Source organism: Colius striatus, chromosome 3 (genome assembly GCF_028858725.1).
Source record: "Colius striatus isolate bColStr4 chromosome 3, bColStr4.1.hap1, whole genome shotgun sequence".
Taxonomy (NCBI): domain Eukaryota; kingdom Metazoa; phylum Chordata; class Aves; order Coliiformes; family Coliidae; genus Colius; species Colius striatus.
Window position 1 is genome coordinate 90281829 of NC_084761.1, and position 24830 is coordinate 90306658.

At 45.6% G+C, this 24830-nt stretch overlaps 1 protein-coding gene and 1 long non-coding RNA gene across 3 annotated transcripts in view; one reads left to right on the forward strand and one right to left on the reverse strand.

The window, feature by feature from the left end:
• The first annotated feature begins 4450 nt into the window (after positions 1-4450).
• Positions 4451-12435, forward strand: TNIP2 (TNFAIP3 interacting protein 2). 2 transcript variants are annotated; one of them, XM_061992890.1, is made up of 6 exons: positions 4451-5165; positions 7350-7655; positions 9556-9639; positions 10164-10445; positions 10810-10929; positions 11385-12435. In XM_061992890.1, the coding sequence occupies exons 1-6, from the start codon at positions 4692-4694 to the stop codon at positions 11664-11666; spliced, it is 1548 nt and encodes a 515-aa protein (XP_061848874.1). In that variant the 5' UTR covers positions 4451-4691; the 3' UTR covers positions 11667-12435. The 2 variants fall into 2 exon arrangements, with proteins under 2 accessions (XP_061848874.1, XP_061848875.1); XM_061992891.1 differs by having other exon boundaries at positions 4453-4775; positions 11385-12433.
• A 6180-nt stretch (positions 12436-18615) lies between these two features.
• Positions 18616-24830, reverse strand: part of LOC133625130 (uncharacterized) — a 35070-nt gene continuing 28855 nt past the window's right edge. Inside the window, exons 6-7 of the long non-coding RNA XR_009818443.1 lie at positions 20443-20557; positions 18616-19908 (exon numbers count right to left, since the gene is read on the reverse strand). This is a non-coding gene — a long non-coding RNA (uncharacterized LOC133625130). The remainder of the gene's footprint in view (positions 19909-20442; positions 20558-24830) is intronic.

The following is a 24830-nucleotide window of genomic DNA, read 5'->3' on the forward strand; positions in this document are numbered from 1 at the left end:
TCCTGGGACTCTGAAGCAGCAAAACACTTTTGGTCTTGACATCCTCCAAAGTTCAAAGAAAAAAGGGGAAAAGCTTACATTATAAATAAATAAAAAGCATTCAGTTCCTCCTAACTACACTAAATATTTTATGTGTTTAAATGGAAAACAAGACTGAAAGAGCAACGTCCTGATCCAAATCAGAGCCTGGTTGCAGAGATGACTCCATCTGTGTGTCATGGCAGTGAGCTCATCTCATTTCAGGAACCCTGACTGTCTTCCCACTTCACATGTCAATGAGTTTGCCATTCCAACTGTAAAATACGTAGAACATTAAATTACCAGTATATCCAACGTAGTAACATATATAAAGGATGTTTACCTCTTCCCATGTAAGAAGTGTAAACATGGCTGCAAGCTTCTAACTCTTGTTAATCTAGGAGTCACAGAAGCATAAACATTCTATTTGCTCAGCATGAAAAGCAAGATTCTGGGATACATGTAGAGCCCTAAGGTAGGCATCTTTTACAGCAGACAGGATATCAGATGATTTAATTGGGGAAAACAAACTGTTACAGGTTTTTATCGCCTTTGGCACTGCACAAGCAACAGCAAAGGAGACGCGAACGGCTACTGATTTTTTTTTCAGCCTACAGCAGCAAGAGTATCACTTATTAATTTCTAATCAGTTCTGCTTGGAACATTTCATAAGTCTCATTAGGTCACAACTTACCAGCCAAGACAATTGGTGGTGACTTAAGACAAGGAAAACCACAGCTGGATTGGCTGAGCAACCTCTGGAGCTCACAAGTACGAAAACAGAGTTCCTTGCAAACACCGTATGATATTATTTGGATAATGACTGATCTCCTCTCCCAATATTTTATAGCCATGTTCACACAGAATTACAGTTGGAAAAGACCTTTAAGATCATTGAGTCCAATCACTAACCTCACACAGTTTCTCCAGGAGGATGCTGTGGGAGACTGTGTCAAAGGCCTTACCAAAGTCCAGGCAGACCACATCCACAGCCTTTCCCTCATCCACTAAGTGGGTCACCTTGTCATAGAATGAGATCAGAGTGGTCAAACAGGACCCGCCTTTCATCAAATGCACACTAATTCTTACATTGTTTGCACTAACATTAGACAGATATAACTACTGAGTTTACAGGAATTTTTCATATCAACTCTACGAATAACTCACAGCTTAAAATGAATTTTTAAATCTATCTACATCTATACACAACCTTTTCCAACTACACTGTCCACCTTTCCTTCTTCCTGGTTTCCTAAGATCTACTGTCCTTTTTATTTCTAGGGAGTATCTAATCACTTCTGTTCATACACTGTATGACACTTCCCATGCTTTACAACAGCTAGTTGAGATGCATGTGGAACTAACTTGTTCAAAATAACTTTAAGATTTCTTTAACAAAGGCTAATCTGAGATTAAATTTTTCTCATGTGGCTTTAATATCCTGTTACATCCCATACTAAGAAAGAGTTAAAGTGAACTTCCCTTTGTGTTTCAAGTTGAGGCCTGTAAGGTATGGAAGATTAAGCTTTTTTCCTTACAGAAAGTAGTGCAGAACATACCTGCTGCTCATGCAATTATCTGCTGACCAGAATTACTGTACTTAATAAGCCTTAATTTGAGTATCTAAAAACCAAAAAAGGGGCAAACATACTACTCACCAGAGCAGCTGCCTTCTCAGCAAACCTGATGAATAGCACACAAGCAGCAACCCAGGAAAAGCCAGGTACACTAAGAAATGCGTCTCAACATGTGACTCATTCTTTGGCACCGACTTCTTTTACTGAATTCCCAGGAATTCTTCCCTATTTCAGAACTGGCAAAAGGAAACAGTCATCTAAGGGCATTCCCAAGAACATACGGGATTAGTTTCTTACTCAAAGTTTACGTATGTCAAATTTCCCTTAGGTCAGTGGTGTTTTCCTCGGGCCAGTGCTGGCTTTAGCCAAAGCACTATTAATACCCAATTTTCAGTAATCAGATGCAACGCTGGATTTGAATATACCAACACAACACTACATATATATAACTGTATTATAAAGTATCTTATTTGGTAGCTAACTATATTCCCTGATGATTGGGCTAAAGACATCGCTGCCTCATCTGCTGACACGAGATTTCTGAGTGTCCTGGCAGCCTGCTGTTTGAACTGGCAGGAAACCAGATTTCTCTGTTACAAGGGCTTCATCGTAAGTTACTGCAAAATATACTGACAGTCAGCAAAAGCAATCTTACTCCAAACTTTTCATGTAGCTCTGACTGTGGCACAATGATGCTGAAAATACCAAAGTCTATGTAGGTATTTTTTCCAATTTCCTTACTAATGTATATGAAAACTATAAAGCATGGGCATTTTAAAGCAGGATCTTTCTTCACAGCAAGAACAGTGTCTTAAGGTTGTAGGATATACGTTTGCAAAAGTGAAAAGCCAAAAATTGTGCCCCCTCAACTTCGACACAGACTTTCCACTGTCCTAAACAACGGGGTTTTACATTATTGATAAAATGAAATACCAATTACACCACAGACCTGTACCTTAGGCCCAGCGTTTTACCCTTTACTGTCACACAGGACCTTCTATGCACGTAAAATCCAGCTGTAAATTTAGAAATAGCAAAGGTTTTTAATGTCTTACTCCTAATCTTTTGGATACTCCTTTCTAGCATAATTGAGGTGACAAAATAATGACTTTCCAGGTTGAAAAAGTGGAACTGAATCATGGGATAATTCATTATGGGTAGGGCCTCAGGAGGTCTCCAGCCCAAACTCCTGCTCAATGCAATTCCAGTGTTTGATTACCTTTACGGGGAGTTTTCCTTATATTTGACTGCAATCTCTCTTTCCAACTTACACCCATTTGTCTTCCTGAAATACTCCCAAAGTTTTGTCTTGTCTTTCATATGCAGCAGTATCATGAGGCTTCTGATCCATCACCAGTGGAAATGAGCATCTAGACTTTGAAAGTCAGTATCTTCTGCCATCATGTACTGATTCCTGTAAAGTCTTCCATACAGTTCCTCCAAAGTTCTTTTACCCTGACACCTATGAAGCTTGTGAAGGGCCTAGAGAACAAGTCCAACCAGGAGCAGCTGAGGGAACTAGGTTTGTTTTGTCTGGAGAATAGGAGGCTGAAGGGATACCTTATGGCTTTGTATCACTACCTGAAAGCAGGTTGTAGAGAGGTGCTGGTCTCCTGTCACAAGTTAGAAGCATCAGGACAAGAGGAAACGGCCTCAAATTGCATGAGGGGATTAGATTAGATTGGGTATTAGGAAAAAAAAATCATCAAAAAGGTTCTCAAGGGCTGGAACAGGCTGCCCGAAGTAGTGGTGGAGTCACCACCTCTCAAAGTACTCAGAGGACATCTTCCTCCCAAGCTGTTCTACCAGTATGGTAATGCTCATGTCACTAAATCAATAAATACTGTAAAGCAGTCCAGTTCATCATGATGCCCTCATCCTCTGAGAAACACTACACCAGCCTAACCTCTCCAACACCTACATCCTTGGGTAACAGGTTCTACTTCTATGCTGCTGATAAAAAGTTCTCCACCACTGAGATGGCTGATGGGCACCTGTTTGTTCGGTTTGATGAAGCTGGTTTTACACTCTTCAACTCTATCTCCACGTGCAGTCCTGACAGTATAAACACTAGTGCAAACGAATTTTGATGGGTGGAACATTCTGATCTCCTCGAGGTTTCTCCTGAAAGCGTGCAAAGCTGTGCAGCCTTCGGGGAGAGATGTGCTGCTCTGCCCGGGTCCAAGGCCCTTCCTGCTGCCACTCCTTCAGACCCGACACTGTACCGCGGGACTGTCCGGGCGCTGCTCCCCGGTTTGCGGCAGCCAGCACGGGCGGCCCGGCGCCCCTCAGGGCAGCCCCCGCCAGCCGTTGCCCGCGGCGCATGCGCGGGCCCGGCCGTGCCGCGGTGGCGGAAGGCGAGCGGCCGTGCCGGGAGGGCGCCGGCGGCAGGGAACGGCCAGTTCCCAGCCGGGGAATTCCCGCGGCGGCTCGTGCTGGGACGCCGCGCTGCGGGCCTTTCGCAAGGCCGGGGCCCGTTCCCTCCTTCAGCCCTCTGAACGACCTTGGCTTCCCCGGGCCCCCTCCTCCCCCAGATGCTCGTCGCTCCGTTCGGCCTAGAGCCCCCTCGGCAGCGCCTCGTCCTTCCCCGACCCACCTTTCCCCCTCGGCCGCCTCTCCTTTAGCAGCTTCCCCGCTCTTTCACCTCGGCCCCCTCCCCTCAGCGGCCCCTCCGTCAGCCTGGACTTCCCCTCGCCCCTCCGCAGGCTCCCCCTCGCCCAGGCCGCGTCTCTCGCCCTCGGGTTTCAGCCCGCTCCCGTTCCCGCTCCTCCTGGCCCCTCACAGCCCCCGGCTGCCTTTTCTCCTCCTCGCCCCCGCCGGGATTCCCCGGCAGCCTTGCCCCCGGCCCGGCTCCCGCGCTGGCGGCGGGGGGGTGCAGGCGCTGCTCTGCCCCGCGGCGGGGTTCCCCCTACGCAGAGGCGGAGCGCGGCGCGGCCCGGCCCCGCTTGTGCCGTAGTAAAGCGGCGGGGAAGGGCAACAAGGCGGATCTTGCGAGTCCTTAAAGGAGAGCGGCCATCCTCCTCCCCCGACAGGGAAGTCGGAAGAGCGCAGCAGAAGCAAGAGCCCTGGCCCTGCCTGGCTCCTCTCCCAGTTTATATGCACCTGGCTGGATTACTGCTCACGCTGGAGGAGAAGGGGCAGCAGCTTGACCGCAGCTCACCTTCCCCGGACATGTGCTCGGTAAGCGAGGGCAGCAGCACGGAGCCCTTGGTAACCCGCTTCAAGCAGGTGGAGGAGACGCTGGAGAAGCTGCACCGGGAAAACAGGAGCTTGAAGAATAAAGTGCCTCGGTACAACGCGCTCTGCACCTTGTACCACGAGTCCGCCCAGCAACTGAAGCACCTCCAGCTGCAGCTGGCAGCCAAGGAGGCGACCATCCGGGAGCTGCGGAGCAGCCTGGCCCGGCAGCAGCAGCAGCAGCAGGCGGCGGCGGGCGGCGAGGCGGGGGCGGCGGGCGCGGAGCCGGCCCGCTCGCTGGTGGAGAGCCTGCTGGAGCAGCTGGGCCAGGCCCGGGAGCAGCTCCGGGACAGCGAGCGGCTCTCGGCGCGAAGAGTGGAAGCTCTGAGCCAGGTAAAACCGCGACTGGCCTCGCAGGCGCGCTGGCGGGGCAGGCAGCGCCTCGGGCCGAAGGGCCTGCGGACCCCGAGGAGCGGCAGCGCCAATCACCACGACAGCTGTTTTCGCGCTCCTCTAGAGGAAAAAAAAGCCCAGACGAGTAGTTTAAGCGTAGTAAATCCAGCGGTGGTTGTCTGCAATGGGGGATTTTGCATTCAGACCGCTCACTCGCCTCTATGGAAGCGGATCGGGGTGCGCAGACGCCAGCGTTGACACCTGGGTGTGTAAGTGCCATGCCTGGGCTGGCACAGCAGGCTGGGGGTGGCCGAGCCCGGGCAAGAGAGCCGTATTTTGATCCCCCTCCATGCCATGCTGGTGCGTTTGACAGGGACTTGCTCTAGCGCTGTGCACGCAGAGTTGGACTGTGCCCCAGGGCAACTCGGCTGTCTGTATCCAATAGTAGCTCCCACTGCCTTTAGAAGGTAAAGCATAAAATCACAGACTTGGCCTGGCATTCTAAATCTTCGTGCAACTATTCTCACAAGGAGAAGGAAGAATAGTAAAAATCCTCCCAAATTTGGAAGTTCTTTATCAGATGCAACAGTTTTAAGTTAAACAACTGATGTCACCACTTTTTCTGTTGAAGTGAGGGGGTTTTTTTAAAGTGTGCTTAAAAATGGGGAGGTTTTGCCTTCACATTAAGGCAGCATGTTAATACTTGGAGACCCAACTGGCAAATCTGGACTGTGAGGAAATAGGTTAGGGAAAGCTGTATCTTTTATGACACAAAGTTTTCAAAACTACCTTCTCCTCTCACCTGCCACAAGTGATATTTGTGTTACTGTCATTAAGACTTTCCCACCTTCAGTCTGAAATACTTAAAGCATTTTAAAGCATTTCTTTCTCTATGAAGCTGCATAAAGGAATTTCCAAACCAAGAAGCTGGACTTAAAATTGAAACAAGTGTTTTTGTCATAAGTAATCTCTTAACCTAATGCTTATACAAAACATTTTCCATATATGACACTCGCCTGAAATACATTTAAAGAAGTTCAGGTTTGGAAATTTCACATAAGAAATGACCTTACTGACCCTTGGCAGAGAGATGCCAGACATGTGGTATCTGAACATATTTTGAAGGCTCACGCTGAATGTCTTTATAGCAAAAGGGATGATTTAGCATGATGCTAAAGTATTTAAACATCAGTAGTAAGAACAAGTGCTATTTCTGTAAGCTGGATATTTTCTTCTTTTTAAACAAATATTTTATGTGAAATCAGTGACACTAAAAAGAACAACAACATGGAAAGAAGACATGTAGTGATGTTAGAGGCCTATGTGCTGGCAGAGGGGAGTGCTCCCTGTGACTGACAGCTCCGTTAGCATTCCCCAAGATCTAGGAGTGTAGAGTCAGGCTTGTACCTGTCTCGTTGGCATCCAGAGCATCAGTGATTGAGGAGGAGCAGTGCTGTGGAGGTTTCTGTCGCCAGCATCCGCTACTTTTTTGGGGATATCAAGCACAAGATGTTTCTGCCAAAGTCAGGACTGGTGTACTTCAGATATGGTGCTGCAGAGTGGTTTACCCCAGTAGGAAACAAATCTTCCTCCTCAAAGCACCTGCAGAGATGTTAATATAGCGTGGATGATCCCACTGTCCTTCCATGTTAAGCAAGAACATGCAGCAAGGAGATACACCATTGTTTCCAAAGTGTCTCAGCCCCCCTCATGTACCCTGGGAGCGTCAGCTACAGCCAGAGACGTTGCCACACAGATTTATTAGCTGTTGCTTGTCCTTACCACTCATCCTCTCCTAGCTGGGAAAGTTGCTGCGTATGCTCCCTCTGCTTTGTCCATGTGACAGTGACATGTGTTCATTGCCTGGCACTGGTTTTTGATAAGACTTTCCAGTTCCCTTTCTTTTCCAGGGAAAATCTCTACTATCTGGTAGTTTAGAACGAGGGACCAGTAAGCATGTCCTACTGACTAGGCAGTGATTCCATAGCTGTCCAAGCAGTTTGTGCCTTTGATTGACTGATCTGTTGGTTCCAAGGTCAAATGATTACTCAGAAATTGAGTCTATTTTACTTTTTAAGTACTATAGGAGCAACATGGAACTACTGCAATATGGAATCCAGTCTTAGATTTTGGCTTTTGAGTTCACTTTGCTTTGAAATAACTTCCCCTCCCCCTTATGTTTAGGAAGTACAGAAGTTGAATCAGCAGCTAGAAGAGAAAAATGGAGAGATACAGCAGATGATAAATCAGCCTCCATATGAAAAGGAGAGAGAAATCTTACGACTGCAGAAGAGCTTGGCAGAAAGAGAGAAGGCTCAGGCCACCAGTGCTGTTCTGTGCCGTTCACTCACTGATGAAACTCACCAGCTTCAACGCAAATTAGCATCCACAGCAGAAATGTGTCAACACCTGGCAAAATGTCTAGAAGAGAAGCAAAGAAAAGAGAAGGGGAATTCAGATGACCAGATAGCTACTGAAAGACCTAATCAGGTATTCTTACTGTTACCATGTTTCTTTAAAGGCTTATTACTTTCTGAGGTGTTAATTACAATTTGGCAGTTGTAAAGGGGAGTGGTGAGAAACAGCTCTTCAACTAATGTCATGTAGACTGAAAAGACTACTGTGGCAAGCTCTAAATAATGCCAAGTGCCAAAAATTTAGGATGGAAGCAGTTGTCAGTCACTTGCATTTTGGCCATCTCACTTATCATTGGAGGCATTTTTCTGGAGAGGAGAGGACCTTGAGAGGTCCCTTCCAACCTCAGTAGATCCATAGTGGCTGCTCTTCCCTGCATAGACAGGAGACAGTACCTTCTTCATTCCACAGCCTCCTTGTGAGCATCACTAGATGGTGCTGTGCTTTTGAAGGTGATAGCTCCTGATTACGTGTTTAAACATCTGAATCACAAAACAGAGCAGAGATATTTTAAAGTAGTATTTACATGAAGAACTCTATACCACGTGCTCTTCTCAGATCAGGATTTGGCTTTGCACACATAGTACAGACCTACAGAAAGCTGGTGAGGGAAGAACTGAGTCAAGGTGTCTTACACTTTTTTTGGGCTCTGGAGTTCCCCCCTGAACCTCCCAGTACAAGACAATGTTTCCCTCCAGCAGCAACGTTTAGAAAAGTTGCTTCACGGTAGGAAGGTGGCAGAAATGCTACTGAGGGACACCAAGAAGCACGTGGATTTTGGCATATTTGCTAATGGCTGCGCAGCTTTGCCACATCATCATCTTAGCTGAAGTTTCTGAGTGTAAGGTAGAGGTAGATTGTGGTGTTGTGCCAGAAGTCATCATAGTTCAGAGTTATTAGGTAATTCGTGATAATACCATATGGAAATAACATTAGAGGTGCTGCCTTCAATAACAGATCAGAGCATTGAGTAGGATGCTACAGCCAGTTCTGATAAAACAGAGTATTTCTGTTTCGTGCCCTTACTGCTGCATAGTGGTAATGCTGTGTTTCACATGACCACTCAGCCATATTTTTATGATGAACTCTATCCACGCATACTTCTACTTTGTAAAACATCCCAGGAGCACTACCAAAGCAAACTTCTTCACATTGAAGTTACCTGTAAGAAATAGAGGTCAAAGAAGAAAAAAAAGACTTTTTAAGGAACTTGAAGCATTTAGTATTAGCATGTTCTACGTGTAATTGATAGACAGGAAACCTGATTGGCTTTGATATATGTAGCTAACCTTGTACAGTGGGGACTTCCCACTTGAAGAAGAGAAATTTCAGATGCAATTAGTAGCTGATTCTAGGGAATTTTGTACAAAACTGTTCTATATTACTCACGTACACCAGGGTTTTTTTAAGCAGATGTCACAGCTGTAAGAAAGAGGTATCATTTTAGTCAATTATTTAGCAAGCAGGGTTTTTTTCCTCCCCTCAGTAATTTCTTCCTAGTACTAGCCAAAACTGACAGTAATAATAAAGCAAGAATGAAGACACATCTGTGTTTTTCTCATGCATTCCCTAACTCCAACCAAGTAGTGTCCACCAGGTTTGTGTAAAGGGTTAAGCTCCACTGTCATCAGTGCAGGCCCTCATGCATGTAAAACGTGTGGTATTTTTCTTGTTACCTTTAGTAGGCTCAGAATTTGGCAAGAAAAGTATTCTTTTATGACATCTTACTTAAAAGCAATACCCAAGTGTTAGAAACCTGAGTACACTTTTGCATTCCTTATTAATAATAAAAGCTGTAGGCTACACTACTAGGATTTGGAAATAACACTATATAGAGAGAAGTAGTTGTTTCACTGATAGCAAATAGTTTTAGAGACAAGAAAAAAAGAAGATGACTTCCAGTTTAAAGGCATAGCTAAAGGAACATTTGGGATTTTTGTGTGAAAGTAACATTTCCTTTTTGTGAAAATTACAGCTTTTAGACAACGTGCCTTCACTTCAAGCTCTTATCTGCAACCTACAAGATGAAAACAGGATGTTAAAACAAAAAGTAGCTCACGTGAGTACTTTCATTCTGTACTAGGTTAAGATTTGATAGAGCATTTTGAGTTACAGTAAATTTGGAATAGGTGAGGCCCAGCTAATCTGAAATTAAGTGGCAGCTTAACATGAGTCTACAATTCTTCTTGGTCGTTTCAACATGACACATAGTCTTTGTTCCCCTACCAACAACTTCCTACATTATTTTCAATGTATTGGGGTTTTTTTATTGTTAAAAAGACAATGCAGAAGAAAAGTTTTGTGTTCCTTCTGTGCATCAGCATTCCACCCCAAGATAAAAGCCATAGGCCTGGAGTGACCACCAGCCTCTCCCATCCCATGTTATTTAATGCTGAAGAGCCCTCCATGCAGAACCTGGATTATAACACACTCCTCTTTTGCTCTCCTGTGAGGTGGCTCATCCACACTCAGTGTTTGAGTCAGCATACCATATGATATTTTAGAGAGTTTTGTTCCTGCAGATATAGTCTATGAAAGTTTGTGTGTTCACATTCTTCATGAGTCTCCTGGGTAATCTTTCAGGTAGAAGACTTAAATGCAAAGTGGCAGAAATACGATGCGAGTAGGGATGAGTATGTGAAGCGACTCCACTTGCAGCTGAAAGAGATGAAGTCACAACTGGAGCAGCAGCACGGCCTGACTTCAGCACAAACGAATTCTGACCTGATGCACAAGGAGATATTCCGGTTAAACAAGCTGCTGGAAGAAAAAATGAACGAATGCATAAACACAAAGAGAGAACTGGAAGATGTGAAGAAGGCTAGTGAAGGAGACAACGAGCGCATACAGATGCTGGAGCAACAGGTCAGTAACTTTTTTTCCCTAGAAGTAGGAATTGTCAGTTTCTCTCTGAAGTCCAAGGGGGAAAAATGAAATTATTTCTCTGGACATTTGCCACTTCTCTTGCCACATTTGGTTATACAGATACTGAACAATGCAGGTGTAAAGGAAACTCATTAAAGAACTGCACACAGTTTTGCTGGCTTTAATACAAAGAAAGATCTGAAGAAGAAATTAGAAACACCTTTAAAGTATAGATATGACAGAAGAGAAAACTGAGATTCTGTGCAATACGTATTTACAAACAAAGGAATTGCAGCCTCAACTTTTTAATCTAACCTGACAATGCTCTAATTTATAAAATAGTAACACACTAATTCTTTTTTAGGTCCTAGTATATAAAGATGATTTCACATCTGAGAGATCAGACAGAGAAAGAGCACAGAGTAAAATACAAGAGCTTCAGGCAGAAGTTGCATGTCTACAACACCAGCTAGCAAGAAGACAGGTAAGAAAGCACCATGCTACTTTTTCAATTAAAACATGTCAACAAGATTCAAGGTTAATATATTTTTAAATGTTTAAAAAAAAAACCTCTTAGTTCTTCTAAAACCCTTTCAGGTCAGTGCAGCTATCAAAGCCTTATGTTCTAGTGGAGAGGCTTCCCAGTACACATGTAATACCCCTTTCCAGTCCATTTTCTCTCTACTTTGGAAATTCTTAGGAGGAAAAGGAGGACAGCCATGGCCCTTATAATAGTGGCATCTTTAAAGTAGCACCCTGGCTATGTTCTGTGTTGTCTACAAGCCTTTCTTACAACTGTATTAATAAAACTGAGAACAAGGGATGCATATTTTATTTACAAAAGCATGAGCAGTGTTTCAGATGCAGGTGATAAAATATTCTGTTAAAATACTACCTTTTCACTGCATCTTTTTCAAGAGCTCTTCTTTCTCTTTGTAGGACTCGAGAGACACAAGTAGTCACTTCAGAGTACACATCGGTAACCAAAATCACATGTACGTACAGACAAACGTGGAACATCTCCGAGGCAGCAGTCCAGGGCAGCCAGGCACGAGGAGAACATCCCCACAGGCCGAGCAGCCTCCTCCTCCTGGGGACAGTGGGAACCCGGGAGCCGAGGGCCGGGCCCAGGGTGAACTCAGATGCCCTCACTGTATGAGGTTTTTCAGTGATGAACTCAGTGAGGAATTCCTCAAGCACGTTGCTGAGTGTTGTCAGTGACCATGTGATGTGTGAGGCGTGTAAGTCAATCACTACTCTACAGACCATAAACCTTTGCTCTGTGGGTATCTCCTGCAGTCCTAACCCAGGGCTGAATCACTCTGAACGGACAGCTCTTAGGATCAGGATCATTCCTATTAGGAGGATGAACAGTATCTACCTCTTACTCAATTTCACCTTCTCTTGGACTTCATGAAACACTTCAAGATAAAGTGTTTTTACAACGATTTCTTTTTGACAACTCCCAGGAAGGCAGCTGCAGTGCAAATTCTGGTGGTGGTTGCCTTCAGAGTGCAGCTTGACTCGGATTCAAACCTGATGCTTTACAGCACCCTGAAAGGCTTGTGAAAAAAACAAACAAATGACTGAACTTGAAATTTTCCTCCTGTTCCAAAAATGTAGGCTGAAGATCAGGGGAGGAGCGTTTCGGCTGAGGATAGAAAAAAAATCTCATTGTGCTTTAATCTGGATTAAAAGTGAAAGTATTTTCTTGTCTGTTGAGGGTGAACTTTCAGACAGCTCATCTGAAAATCCTTGTGTGCTACCGAGATCAGGAGCAGTGAAGAAAACAAGAGAGGTGGTTATTGACTCAACCCAGCCCGTCTTTTTGCACAGAAACAATGTACAGGGATATTTATTTTTTTCTGTGCCATAAGTATTTGACACGTTTGTAAATGTGTATTTGTGTCATTATTGGTTGTGTTCCTGTTTAATTAAGGATTATTTTTATAATAAAAGTGATTGTGCAGTTGCTTTACTACGTTAGTAAAGTGGTCAACAATCTCTCTTTCAGTCCAAGTCCTTCAATGTGAAATAGTAACTATAGTAAGGGTTGGTGGGTTCAGGTACAAGTTAATTTGTTACATCAGCGATCATCAGTGACTCGGCTGTTTTCAAATATGTTGGGGAAAAAGTCACTATTTAAGAGAGGAAGAATGATCTTTCAGAGGCACAAACCCATGTTAACGCCCTGTCCTGCCACACATCTGTGATCATACCAAGAACAGCTTAAATCTATTTTCCTGTTATCCCTGGAGACAATTTCAACAAGTGTCAGGGGATTGTATTGAGAAGAAGTATCAGAAGTTAAAGTGTATGACTATAACAGACACAGAGGGGTTTCCCAGCCTCGGCTCCAGGCGTTTCTCACCCTGTCAGAGCTGGAGTTAAGGGTGGGATACAAAGTGAAGGCCTGGTGCAACTCTAACCTTTCATAATTAAAGACATTTACTTTGTGTAACAACACTCCCGACTTCTGCTTTGTGTCCTTCCCCATAGCCCACTTCAGGATGAGTGTGGACATTTCCTTCCCAGGATCCTGTTACAGCCCCAAAGGCAGAGGTTGTGCCAGTGTTGCCTGAGGTGGATAGTACCAAAAAAGAAGCACGGGCCATTGGAGGCAGGGTGCAGGTGCCGTGGTTCTTACTAATCTCACCTGTAACTGACAGCAAACCTGTGATTGATTACTAGTGTGTTTCTCCTCCAACACAACATGCAAAAACATGCAGAGATTTTTATTTCCCCCCCACCCTTTTTTTTGCTTTAGTGATCATTTTATACATCTCCTTTTAAGGTCTTAAGAGATCAGATGCAGCCCACGGAATACAGGCTGAGAAACATGATTAGACTTCCTGTGGCATAAGCTAATCTCACTACTTCTGCCTGCTCTCATTAGACAAGCCTTATTTACAGCTTCAATGTACACCAATAGTATATGGCCAGCAGTTGACACAGCAGAAGATAGGCCTGGTTTTCAGTGATCCACGTTACAAGACAGTTAAAAACACAACAGTAAAGTGCTGGTTTTCTTTTCAACAGCGTTGAGATGATCACTGCTTTAATAGACATCAGAAGCTCAAGTCTGCTATAGGTTTCCATTCACATTAATCCCTGTGGGTCTAGTTGGACAGAGTGACCTACAACTGTTAGATTCAATAATCAGATAGGACAGGCTGCAATGCAGAGGAATTAATAGTACCCACTCTTGTGGATTTAAGACCTGTGAATTAGTCCCTGGTCAAAGCAGAGTAGTATGAATCCTGGGAAAGGACACTTCAGTGCTGGGAAACTGGATATGCCTATGATGAGGGCTACACCAGGCCAACAGACACCAACAAGTGAGGGTACAGGTGAAGCACAGATTCCAGCTACCACCTAAAGCTGTGCAATAAACCATGACTGGAATTTGAATACCAGTGGCAAAATTGTGGGACTGAGCTGCTGTTTTTCAGCATAAAACCCCCTCTCTTCAGAGCTATTTTGCTTTACCATTTCCTACTGATTGGGTTTTTTTCTGGCTAGTGGAAAGCCTCACCCATTTCTTTCTGGTTTTGGCTTAACCAACAAAAGAGTTACACTACGAAGACACTACCAGTGTCTTACATGCAAATGTTTGGTTCAGATCATAGGGCATAAACTACTCTTAAAAAGAAAAGTTGTCCATTGCCCAGTGCTTTAACTTTTACACTGAAGTCACTAGTAGATACTCTAAAATCTTTACTTACCCTCTCCTCACCAGGCAAAGTATACACATCAAGGCATTCCAAGCAATCACCACCTACACTCCCAATCCTCAGCTTGGAGACCAGAATGCATACATAAAACCTGTCAGCTCCACCATCCCAACAATGAATTGAAAGCAGCCATGAGTTCCTAGCATCTTTTGAACCCTTTAAATTAAGGAAAGCTCTTTCTGGCCTCACGCTGGTGTCCTCTGCCCCTTGGATGGCCATCCATGTAGTGCATGTCTTGGTTGGGTAATTGGTAAAAGCAACCCAGCTCCTTTCCCAAAGCAATAAAGGCGTGTGAGTAAGAAAGTAACTGCATGAAATGAAAGGAACTTCAGTAGCCTAAACTTTCTGAACTTTCATTATTCACTTGTACCACACTCGCTCACCGAAACAACTGTACAACTGCAGAAACAAGTCTTCACACAAGAGACACTCTTGGAACTGTACAGAAAAACCAACGTGACTGTATGGGACTTGGCTCCTTTACTGTGTCAGTGACAAAAGGCATACAAGATAACCAAACCCTGTTATCAGACAAAGTAACGCCTGTGTAGGCTCCTGTAAATCTCTCTCACTTCAGAGCAGTGCCCACACTGGAGAGGCATGTCAATACTAGAAGACAGACAGAGGTACCTCTGTAGGTCCAGGGAGGGTGGAAGATGGAGCTATCTCTTCTGGGACTTGCAGGAATGTGTCTTCACATAGTAAGAGCTGCCAAAATTTATTTGTCCAATTACCTTCATGCCCTTCCCCTAAAATTTCTCCCTCATTATCATTAGCTCATCTCCCCTCAGTTTTGCTCTCCAAACCAGCCTGAGTTCAGACCCAGGACAAGCTCAGAGTCCTTGAGCAGCTGTCTAGCCAACAATGAGGTTTTCAGACCACATATCCTCCAACTGATGGCAAGCTCATTCTCATTTCTCCTGGACCTAATTATAGTGTATTCTGCATGGGATTTTGAAGCAAGTGCTGTTTACTAATAACTCTGTTGGTTGCCACGCAGAAGCAAGCCCTTTGCACACAATCCTGACAGCAGCTGGAGGCAAGACTGACTCATGGAATCTCAGCAAATACCACTGGAAGAGCCTCAGAAAGTGGTCACCACCCCAAAAGCCTCAAGAGGGAGAAGATCAACAACAATGCTGCCTTCTGAAGCAGAGGCAGCACACAGCTTAAAAAGCTGCTCTGCATCTCTTTAGGCAACGTATGCTTCCCTGTCCAATGATTTAGGACATCGTATCTTCTAAAACAAGCCTTCAATGAAGCCTCAAGATTAAGTGCTCACTAATAATAAAACTGACTACAAGAATAACATTTGTTCAAGAAGCAGATACCTATGTTCTATGGTATTTTTTTTAAACTTCCATTTCCTGTGGCTTCGCTGCATTTGTATATATAGAAAGCAAGGGAAATTCCAAACAAGATGCCACACTGATGTACTCAGAACAGCAGCGCTTCTCATTCTAAAAAAGGGAAGTCTCAAATTCTTTTTCTACAAAATCTATGTGAATTCAAAGTATGCTGTAGTAATATTTCCTAGTACTGTGCTCCAGCAGCTATCAGCTCAGGGGGGTGGGTGGGGAGGTGGTTCAGCTGAAAACCTAAAGCTAAGAAACACTTACAAAGCACTAGGTCAACCCAGCAGGATCTCAGCAGAGAGATGGGGCATCAGTTTAAGCACTCCTGCCTTCTCACCTCATGCCTCAAAAAGCTCCCTAAGGGCACAGAGCAGCCCAGCACCCTCAATGGAGATGTCCTAGCTGGAGGGTTGGGACTCCAGCAAAGTCAGGTGGGGCTTTACAGGGTGTTGCAGCAATTGCTGAAAGGCACCAACCATCCCAGGCAGCATCACCTCCTCTCCCACTGCTGCTCTGTGCATTCTTCCCCTTTCTCTTTACTACACTCACTTTTGGCCTTTTTTTATTAAAATACTGACTGGTAAGGAACTGTTCACCATATAGAATCACAGAGGGGTGGGTATGGGAAGTGACCTCTAGAGATCATCCAGTCCAACCCCCTGCTAAAGCAGGTTTCCCTCAACCAGTTCACACAGGAACATGTCCAAGTGGGTTTGGAAACCTCCAGAGAAGGAGACTCCACACCCTCCCTGGGCAGCCTGTGCCAGGGCTCCCTCATCCTTACAGTAAAGAAGTTTGCCTTTGTGTTTAAGTGGAACTTCTAGTGTTCCAGCTTTTGTCCCCTTGTCCTGTCACTGGAAACAACACAAAAAAGTGGCACCTCGTTCTCCTGACATCCACTCCTTAAGTACTTGTGTTAATGAGGTCTCCCCTCAGTCTCCTCTTCCCAGGCTAAACAGCCCCAGGTCTCACAGCCTTTTCTCGAAAGATGATCCACGATGTTCTACCATGCACTGGATGGATGGTGTCCATAGTGGCTGATACCTCCCTCAGGAACATGAGACATGTCTGTAGCACATGGAGCCCTGTTGCTAACAGCACTGAACCAGATGTTGGGCTATGAGACAGCTTATTTCTAGAAGACACAAACCCACCCCATGTAAAGTGTGTACTTGGTTTAACCACACTTGTTCCCCTGGCCGTCCTTCCCTGGGCCAGCCCTCCAGCACAGCCTCTGGAGTCCTGGCTGATGGCGAGCAGGGCCACTCCAGCTGCCTGTGCTGATGCCCATCTCTGCCATGTCACACACCTTGCCTCAGGCTTTCACACTCTAATTTCTCAAGGAGTGGGAGGGAGGAAAGAGCAGTGGGACCCAGTTCTGCAGCGCCTGCAGATCCACCTCCGTCCCCTCCCTGTCACCACTGCAACCCTCTCTCTCCCATCCTCCCCCATCCTGCACTCACTCAATCTCTTTCCAAATCTGTCTTCATACAAAAATTGTTTGGTTTTTAAATTTATTTCATCACCAGACACCTTCTTGACTACATGCAGATATCACAGGAGGGTTACATGCATTACCAGGCAAGTCTGATGTCTGCCCTGCCAGCTCTTTGGCCAGCACTAGCACACCATAAGCCTTGCTGAGCTTCTTGGTTCCTGCTGCAGCCAAACTTCCTCCAGCCACGTCTCAAATCTCTCCTGCACAGCCCAGAAGTGACATGGCTGAATGGGATAACGGGTTTCACAGCTCCACGTTGTGCTCCACAGCAGTCCAAACTTGGGGCTACCTTCTGTGCTGAGACAGGAGCCCACACCAAAGGAACAGTATCTTGATAGCACAGAAGGCACGTTGCCAACCTGTGGCCTCCCTCCAGCTGCATCCCCACAGCCCTCCCTGGGCAGGGCCAGCTGCAGCTCATGCAAGCCAGCCACCTGCACGTACCACCTGTGCCCTGGGCTGAAAGCAGAGCCCCAGGCACACACACCAGCCCTGGCAACAGCCCTAGGCTCACAAAGCCCTGGGGTTTTTCCTACCCTTTGAGAAGCAGGAACCAGGTCTCAGACCATGCTACAGGGCAAGGACTCAAGGACAGAGTAGGAGAGGTGAGAGGAACTCAGATCTCTTTGGACTAACCAATCCCAGCTAATACAAAGGTGGAAAGGAGTAAAAAAGAAGCTCAGACACTGTCAGGGAGTCAGCCCTATTCTGATCATCACCACCACATCTCAAGGAAGCTCAGGCATCCAGAGAGGCATGAAAAGATCAATGGACACTCAAGAATAACATCATCTACCAAGAAAAAAGGAGGGCTTGGTAGGATGTGAAGTGACTCACACACACCACAGCTGAGCACAGTCTTTAGAGCATCCTACACCTCTGCCTCACCACCTGAACTTGCCCTCAGTGATGCAGATCTAATTTAGTAGTTCTCAGTAGATAATCTGACCTCAGCATCTGCTCTACTTTCTTCAAGGACTGTTCTTACCTCTTCAGGTGGAAGGACAGAGCTTTCCCATGTGCTGTCTCCAGTGACAGTTGGCAGATGGGAACCAGATACCTCTAGAGGGAAAGGGATCTTTGATCCTGGCCACTGTAGTAAGGGGCCTCTCTCCCCTCCACCAAAGCCAGGCCTAATTTGAGCCATAAACTTGAGCAGTGGTTTATCCTTGCCAGCAGGAAAATCTGTGACCATGAGAAGTACATACTGGGCACATTTTCAGAACTGGTCTTTGAGCACTGGCTGCTCTCCGCTGCAAAGAGCCAGAAGAGCAACAGCAGCGCAGAGTGGGGCAGAAGTCTCCCAGCAGCCTGCATCTTCCAGACCCTTCCTCACTCTCAACATGGCACACCCTAAAACATACCATATTTTCCAAGCAGTTAATTGAGGCTCTGAAACGACCTGTTACACATGTGTGGTGGCCACAAGAAGGATGCATTTTTCAGAGGGCATCTTTCCTCCTATTTGGGTACCTTGTTGCAGGCCCACTTAGGCACAGCCATGGGGGAAGGGGGTCTTCTCAGTGACAGCTCCTCAACAACAAGGCCAGCAACTCTTCACCTGGGAGAGACAAATACCTGTCATTAAGGACCAAACAGATGCCAACTGTAAGCGTAGGTGAGATGATCCTTAGGATAAGGGACATGTCCCCTGTGGCAGCAGCAAGAGCAGAAACGTGCAGAAAGTCTATCTGCACTTCACTGCTGCACAAGGGCAGAGGAGGGGCATCACACCAAATGCAACTGCCTAGAGAGAGTATGAGGCCTAAATGTTAATTAAAACTTCCATCTGTCAATAGCAGGAGTGGGAACATACAAAAGTCTTTTAATTTACTGCAACTGCAATCACAAAAATTCATTAATGAGGTCCATGGTGATTAACGCTCTTAGAGCAACAGCCTCCCAGTTACCGGCATTCATTTGTCCAGGGTATTCCTTGCTGGGTGAGCACATCAAGAGGAGAAGAGATGTGAGAGTCCAGAGCATGTGATGATCCTACAGAACAGTGGCTACAGCAGGTGGGAAGAGCAAGAGAGATCCATGAGACTCACCTCATTGCTACAGAGCTGTGTCCTGAGAGCAGTTTTTGAACAGGAAGCTGAAGCTCACAGTACCAGTAACTGCGAGGTCAGGCCTAAAGTTATCCATGAAAAGCAAGTCTCCAGAGAGAAGCTGAAGGGATACAGGTGAAGGTAATACAGCAGCACCAGGGGATGATTGAGGAATGCAGTGGTCTGCAGGGAACTTGAAACTTGGGTGCAGCAGGCAAGAGGCGTGCACACGCAGGTATGCTCACCTCTCCTTGTGCTAAACCAAAAATGATGCAAAATAAGCTCAGCCTCTGAGCTTGCACCTCTCCTTTTTTTAAAAAGCAGAATTGGCACAGCTCCCCCGGGACTCCAAAGAGCTTTCAAATCACAAGTAATCTTTTTTAATAGGACTGAGGAGGCCAGGCCCTTTCTCTCCTGAGCAGCCCACTTACATCAGAGCCCACTTTTGCCCTATTCCAATTGCACCCAAACATAAAACCAGTTCTTGGGGCAGGACCCAGAGCCTTTAATCATCGAGAGACGCAGCTTGGCACCACATGATCACCCTTCTTGTTTCTCCAAGTACCTCTTGTATTATAGAGCAGTCATCAAAACAGGTAACATCACCACTTTCTCCTCATGGCACCTGCAATGCTTTACACTTCTTCAGGGCCAGTCTTCTTCCAAGAGAGATATTCCAAAATATACAGAACACAGACTGTGCCCTGGGATGTGCTGGGACCTGTGGGAGCTCTCTGGCAGCCCAGAACATTTGTGCTGTGTTGTGCAAGTCAGGAATTCATGGAGGGGATGGCTCTGCAGCACCTGCCACTGAGCAGAGAGGGTCTGGAAAGGGGAATAAAGTGGAATTTGTTTGAAAGAGACATCGAGACAAAGAGGTGGACTAGACCCGAGTGGTTTAGCGACAGTTATGTGTACTAAGTCATCTTTTTAGATGAATCTCTGTGGCCGAGACTAGGAGCCAGCGTGGGGTGCAGGCAGGCTTTCCCCTCCCACACAAGATCCATCCTTTGATAAACACACACGGAATCCCCTAAACTCTCTGCACGGTGACAGCTCCTGGGGAGGCACAACGTGCAGTGGAAAAAGTTGATGAGCACAACCACCTCGTCACCATCACCCAAAGAATGGGCGACAACTTATTTGGTGAACTGTTTGGAGGCTCGATTTTGTTGCACCTACACACACCGGTCACACGGCACCGCGCCCCCTCCTACTAAATGTCAAAGTCCTCAGCTCCTGACAGGCACCACTGCGGGGGGAAAACAGCCTGTGCTGCCTGGTGTAACCCTTCTGCAGCCCAGTGTAAGCCCTCTGCACTGGGCCTGCCTTTCTCCTCAACTCAAGGTTTGTGCTCACCTTGTCCCAGGTTTCCTCCTGGTGGCATCTCCTTGGATAGGTAGTGGGCAAATATTCATTTTTACCTCTGTGGTTTCCAGGTGACTCTTCTCTCAGGGAAAGTTTACTGGAGTTCCTGAAATGGCAGCAGAACTGAATAACCACTTCCTCTTAGCACAGCTGAGCAACTTCAAACGTGCAGTGTTGCAAAACAGAGTGAGGACACTCTCCCTCCTGCATTTGATGTATTCTCTTGCGTGCATTAATGATAGCTGTTGCACACACTGGGCAATAACAAGGTTGGGAAATACTTGAGCAGTAAAAGCCATTTTCGCAGCCTGGAAAGGCAGGAAAGTACTACCTTTTACTCTTCCCTGCACTCAACTTGTACTTTGGTGTTCCTGGCAGCTATAGGCAACCGTGATCCCACAGTCAACAAAATTTTTACCTAGACCTCTTTTAGAGTCTGGGCAACTGAAGGATTTTGAGCCAAGCCCTCAAAGGATGCCTGCACTATATGAACTTGCAAGTATTCCTGCTACATTGCTTCAACCTCCTGTCAACTAGTTGTAGAGAGTGATCTTGTCTCCCTTCAGCTTCCTCTTCTCCAGGCTAAATATCCCCAGCTCTTTCAGCTGCTCCTCATCAAACTTGTTCTCCAGACCCTTCAACAGCTTCATTGCCCATCTCTGGACGTGCTCCAGCACCTCAATGTCCTTCTTGTAGTGAGGGGCCCAGAACTGAACACAGTATTTGAGGTGCGGCCTCACCAGTGCTGAGAACAGCACATAATCATTGCCCTGCTGGTCACACTATTGCTGAGACAAGCCAGGATGCCACTGGCCTTCTTGGTCTCCTGGGCACACTGCTGGCTCATGTTCAGCCACTGTCCATTAAAAGCCCCAGATGCTTTTCTGCCAGACAGCTTTCCAGCCCCTTTGCCCCAAGCCTGTAGCATTGCCTACGGTTGTTATGGCCCAAGTACAGGACCTGGCACTTGGCCTTGTTGAACCTTGTACAACCAGCCTCAGCCCATTGCTGCAGCCTGTCCAGGTCTCTCAAGAGCCTTCCTGCCCTGAAGCAGGTCTATGCTCCTGATCAGCTTTGTGCCATCACTGAACTTACTGAAGGTGCACTTGATGCACTTTATTTACATGTTTTTCCTCTCTATGGCTGACAAAGAAGGAGTAAGCAGACGGGCCTGGTTCTGCACCAGTGTTGCCTTCAACTAGTTTTCACAAGGACCAGCAGGTTGCATCCACCTGTGCTTTTAGGAAGGTACCCATTTGAAATGTCCAGGTTGAAGGGGCTGACTCTGAGGCCTGATGCACTGCTGTCATTTAAGGCTGTGCCCTCATTTTGGGGCTATGTACTTAAATAATCACAATGATCATGCAACTTTAAATGCATTAAAAAATAACAAACCACCTCTGAAAACTATATCAAATAAAAATCCCACCTATAGAACTATAAGCAAGTCTCCTGCATTTCCAACTCCATCCCCTTACTTGATGTCCAAGAATCAGCTGTGGTTCAAAACTTGCTGTACTCAACGTATCAATGTGTTAATATCATTGACAGCTATTTCCAAACAGGCATGGTTTGAATAGTTGAAGTTCAGTTACTACATTTAGGGAGCACTTGTAGTGGCAACAAAACTTGCAGGAGCCATTCAGGTCTTCAGTGCACCAAACTAGTACAACCTGTAGCTACACAGTTATTCATATTGCTGCAATTGCTTCAGTCATTGTTGCAATTGCTCATGAGTCAAGAAGAGTCTGATCTACACAAGAGGCTGACAATGGAGGCAGGTAACCAACTCAGTCTCCAGTGAAAGCAGTGCAGGGTCTGCATTTGGAAAGCCAGAATCCCTTTGAAGCAAGAGCTGTGGACTACAGGTTCTGAAGGTGTCAACTTGTGTTTGTACGTCTGGTATTTGGGATTTCCACTCCAGCTCTTGGTAAGTGAGAGGTCAAATATGAAAGAGGATCATATAAGCACATCAAAAGGCTACAAAAGCTTACTGATCTGAAAGCCAAGAGTGACCATGAAGAAAGGTATTTTATGAAATACACAGTAGAGCAGCTTCTAAGCATGCATTAAATCCATAATGGAAACTTCTGTATGCATGCAAGAGTACTGATAGGAATTAAATTTCACAGAAGAGGACGTGGGCACAGAGCCAGTACCTTAAGGAAACACAGGAAGAAACTTATGAAGACAGCAGGTCTGGGCATGAATTCTTTGTCTAAATCAAATTTATGATCAATGGCAAGTTTGAAAACCCCACTGAATAGTTGAGCTTGAGAGCAAGGGGAAAGGAAGGTCTGTAGACTGTCTAAGTCCAACCCTTCCTGCTCAAACCAGGGTCAGCTAGAGCAGGCTGCCTGGGGCTGTGCTTCAGCCACCCCCACAGCAAGAATTCTTTTTTATTACGTTTAAATGGAATTTCATTTATTTCACCTTGTGCCCCATCATCTCTTGTCCTGTCACTGAGAAAATTCTGGATCAATCTTCTGTGCTGTCCCCACAGCAGACATTTATACACATTGGGAAGATCTCCTTGAGCCTTCTTTTAATCCAGGTTGGACAGTCTCAGCACTCATTTTTCCTTGTTTGACAGATGCACCAAAAGCCTGAAACATCTTTGGGGCCCTTTGCTGGACTCTCTCCAGTATGTTCACATATCTCATACTGGAGAGCCCAGAGCCAGACTCACCACTCCAAATGTGTCTCATCAGTGGTGAGCAGAGGTGAAGGATGACCTCCCTTGACCTGCTGGCAATGCTCTGCTTAACAGCAGCCACCTTTAGTACAAGGGGCACACTGATGGCTCATGTTCAACTTGCCTACCAGAACCCTCTGGTTAATCTCAGTGGCAGCTATTTGACACCAGTCAAGACAAAAAACCCCCCAAAACCCAAATCAAATGAAAACCAAAGCACTTGTTGATTTTGATGACTTATTGTTGTTAAAAACCAGATTTATTTACCCCATTCTCCTGCTCCCCTCCATTTTCAAGGGAGATTTTATATATTCATAACTGTCACATTCAAAGAATCATAGAATGGTAGGGGTTGGAAGGGACCTTTAGAGATCATCTAGTCCAATCCCCCTGCAGAAGCAGGGTCACCTAGATCAGGTCGCATAGGAACATGTCCAGGCAGGTCTTGAAGACCTCCAAGGAAGGATCCTCCACAACCTCCCTGGGCAACCTGTGCCAGGGCTCCCTCACCCTCATAGCAAAATAGTTTTCTCTTACGTTTAAATGGAACTTTTTGTGTCCCAGTTTCATCCCATTAGCCTTGTACTCAAGTACTCAAGATCTATAGGTCAATAAACACCCTATGGAAATACAGAGGATATAGCTAAAGCACTAGACCAAGATGTGACACATCTCGAGATCCAGCACTCAGTATTCGGCAAAACAGTGTATTTGGCAAGGCTTCCAAAACAAACATTTAAGTGTTCGTAAGAAAGACCACACAGTCCATTGTTGGCAGGGATGGAAGGTGAAGAGGAAGGAAAGAAATCTTCCACTTTTTTTTTCTTGGCAGACTCTAGCAATTCCTCAATTCAAATGCACAAGCCTGTTCTGAAAACTCGGCTATTCGCCTTGTAGAAAGTGTGGGAGTCTGGAGATCCTGGGAGGTCTATTGCAGGTCTCTTTTATAACTAGGTCTCCATATCACAGCAAGTTAAATCTTGATGGCATGGTTTCATTATACACATGAGACTCTCTCCCTTGCTGATATTGATTAGTGTTATCCTTTCTTTCCTGATGTCACAGTCAATGGCGTTTGTATCTTACTGCAACTTGTGAAGGTTTTACAGTGAACCTGGGGTACAGCAGCTCTTTCCCTTCTTTCATTAAGTCTGATTTCCTCATGGCTCAATTGGATCAGATTTCCAAGTCACTCTCTTTGTAGCTGCTCTTGCATTTGGTGAAGATGATGAATCACACCAGGCCCTGTGCAAACTAGTGGGTGATCACAAAATCCCTCATCACACTTCATGTCAGTGCCTGTGGAGTTCATTCCCTCCTCTGCATCATAACGCTGACGCACTCCATCGCTCAGAAAGGTGACAAAACAGCAGCCTTGACTACAACCAAGGGCATCATGAATATGACCTGCAACCTCTGTGTTTTCATAGAATCATTTCAGCTGGAAGAGACCTTTAAGATTATTGAGTCCAAACTTTGTCTTAGCCCTATGACCACTAGACCATTTCCCTAACACTACACAAAGGCAGCCCTGAGGTATTGATCTCCATCTAATGAAGAACTAAAGCAAGACCAAGCATAAAACACTTCCATTGTTTTCTAAGCCAGGAGCTGAATTGCTAGTACTTAACAAAAAAGTGAAGAAAAGTTAGTACAGCAGTGAGTCTCTAGATAATCATACCAA

Coding starts and splice junctions, on each gene's coding strand:
- TNIP2 (XM_061992890.1), top strand. CDS start 4,692: ATGCACCTGGCTGGATTACTGCTCACGCTGGAGGAGAAGGGGCAGCAG. Junction 7,656..9,555: donor CTACTGAAAGACCTAATCAG/GTATTCTTACTG, acceptor TGAAAATTACAG/CTTTTAGACAACGTGCCTTC. Junction 10,446..10,809: donor TACAGATGCTGGAGCAACAG/GTCAGTAACTTT, acceptor ATTCTTTTTTAG/GTCCTAGTATATAAAGATGA.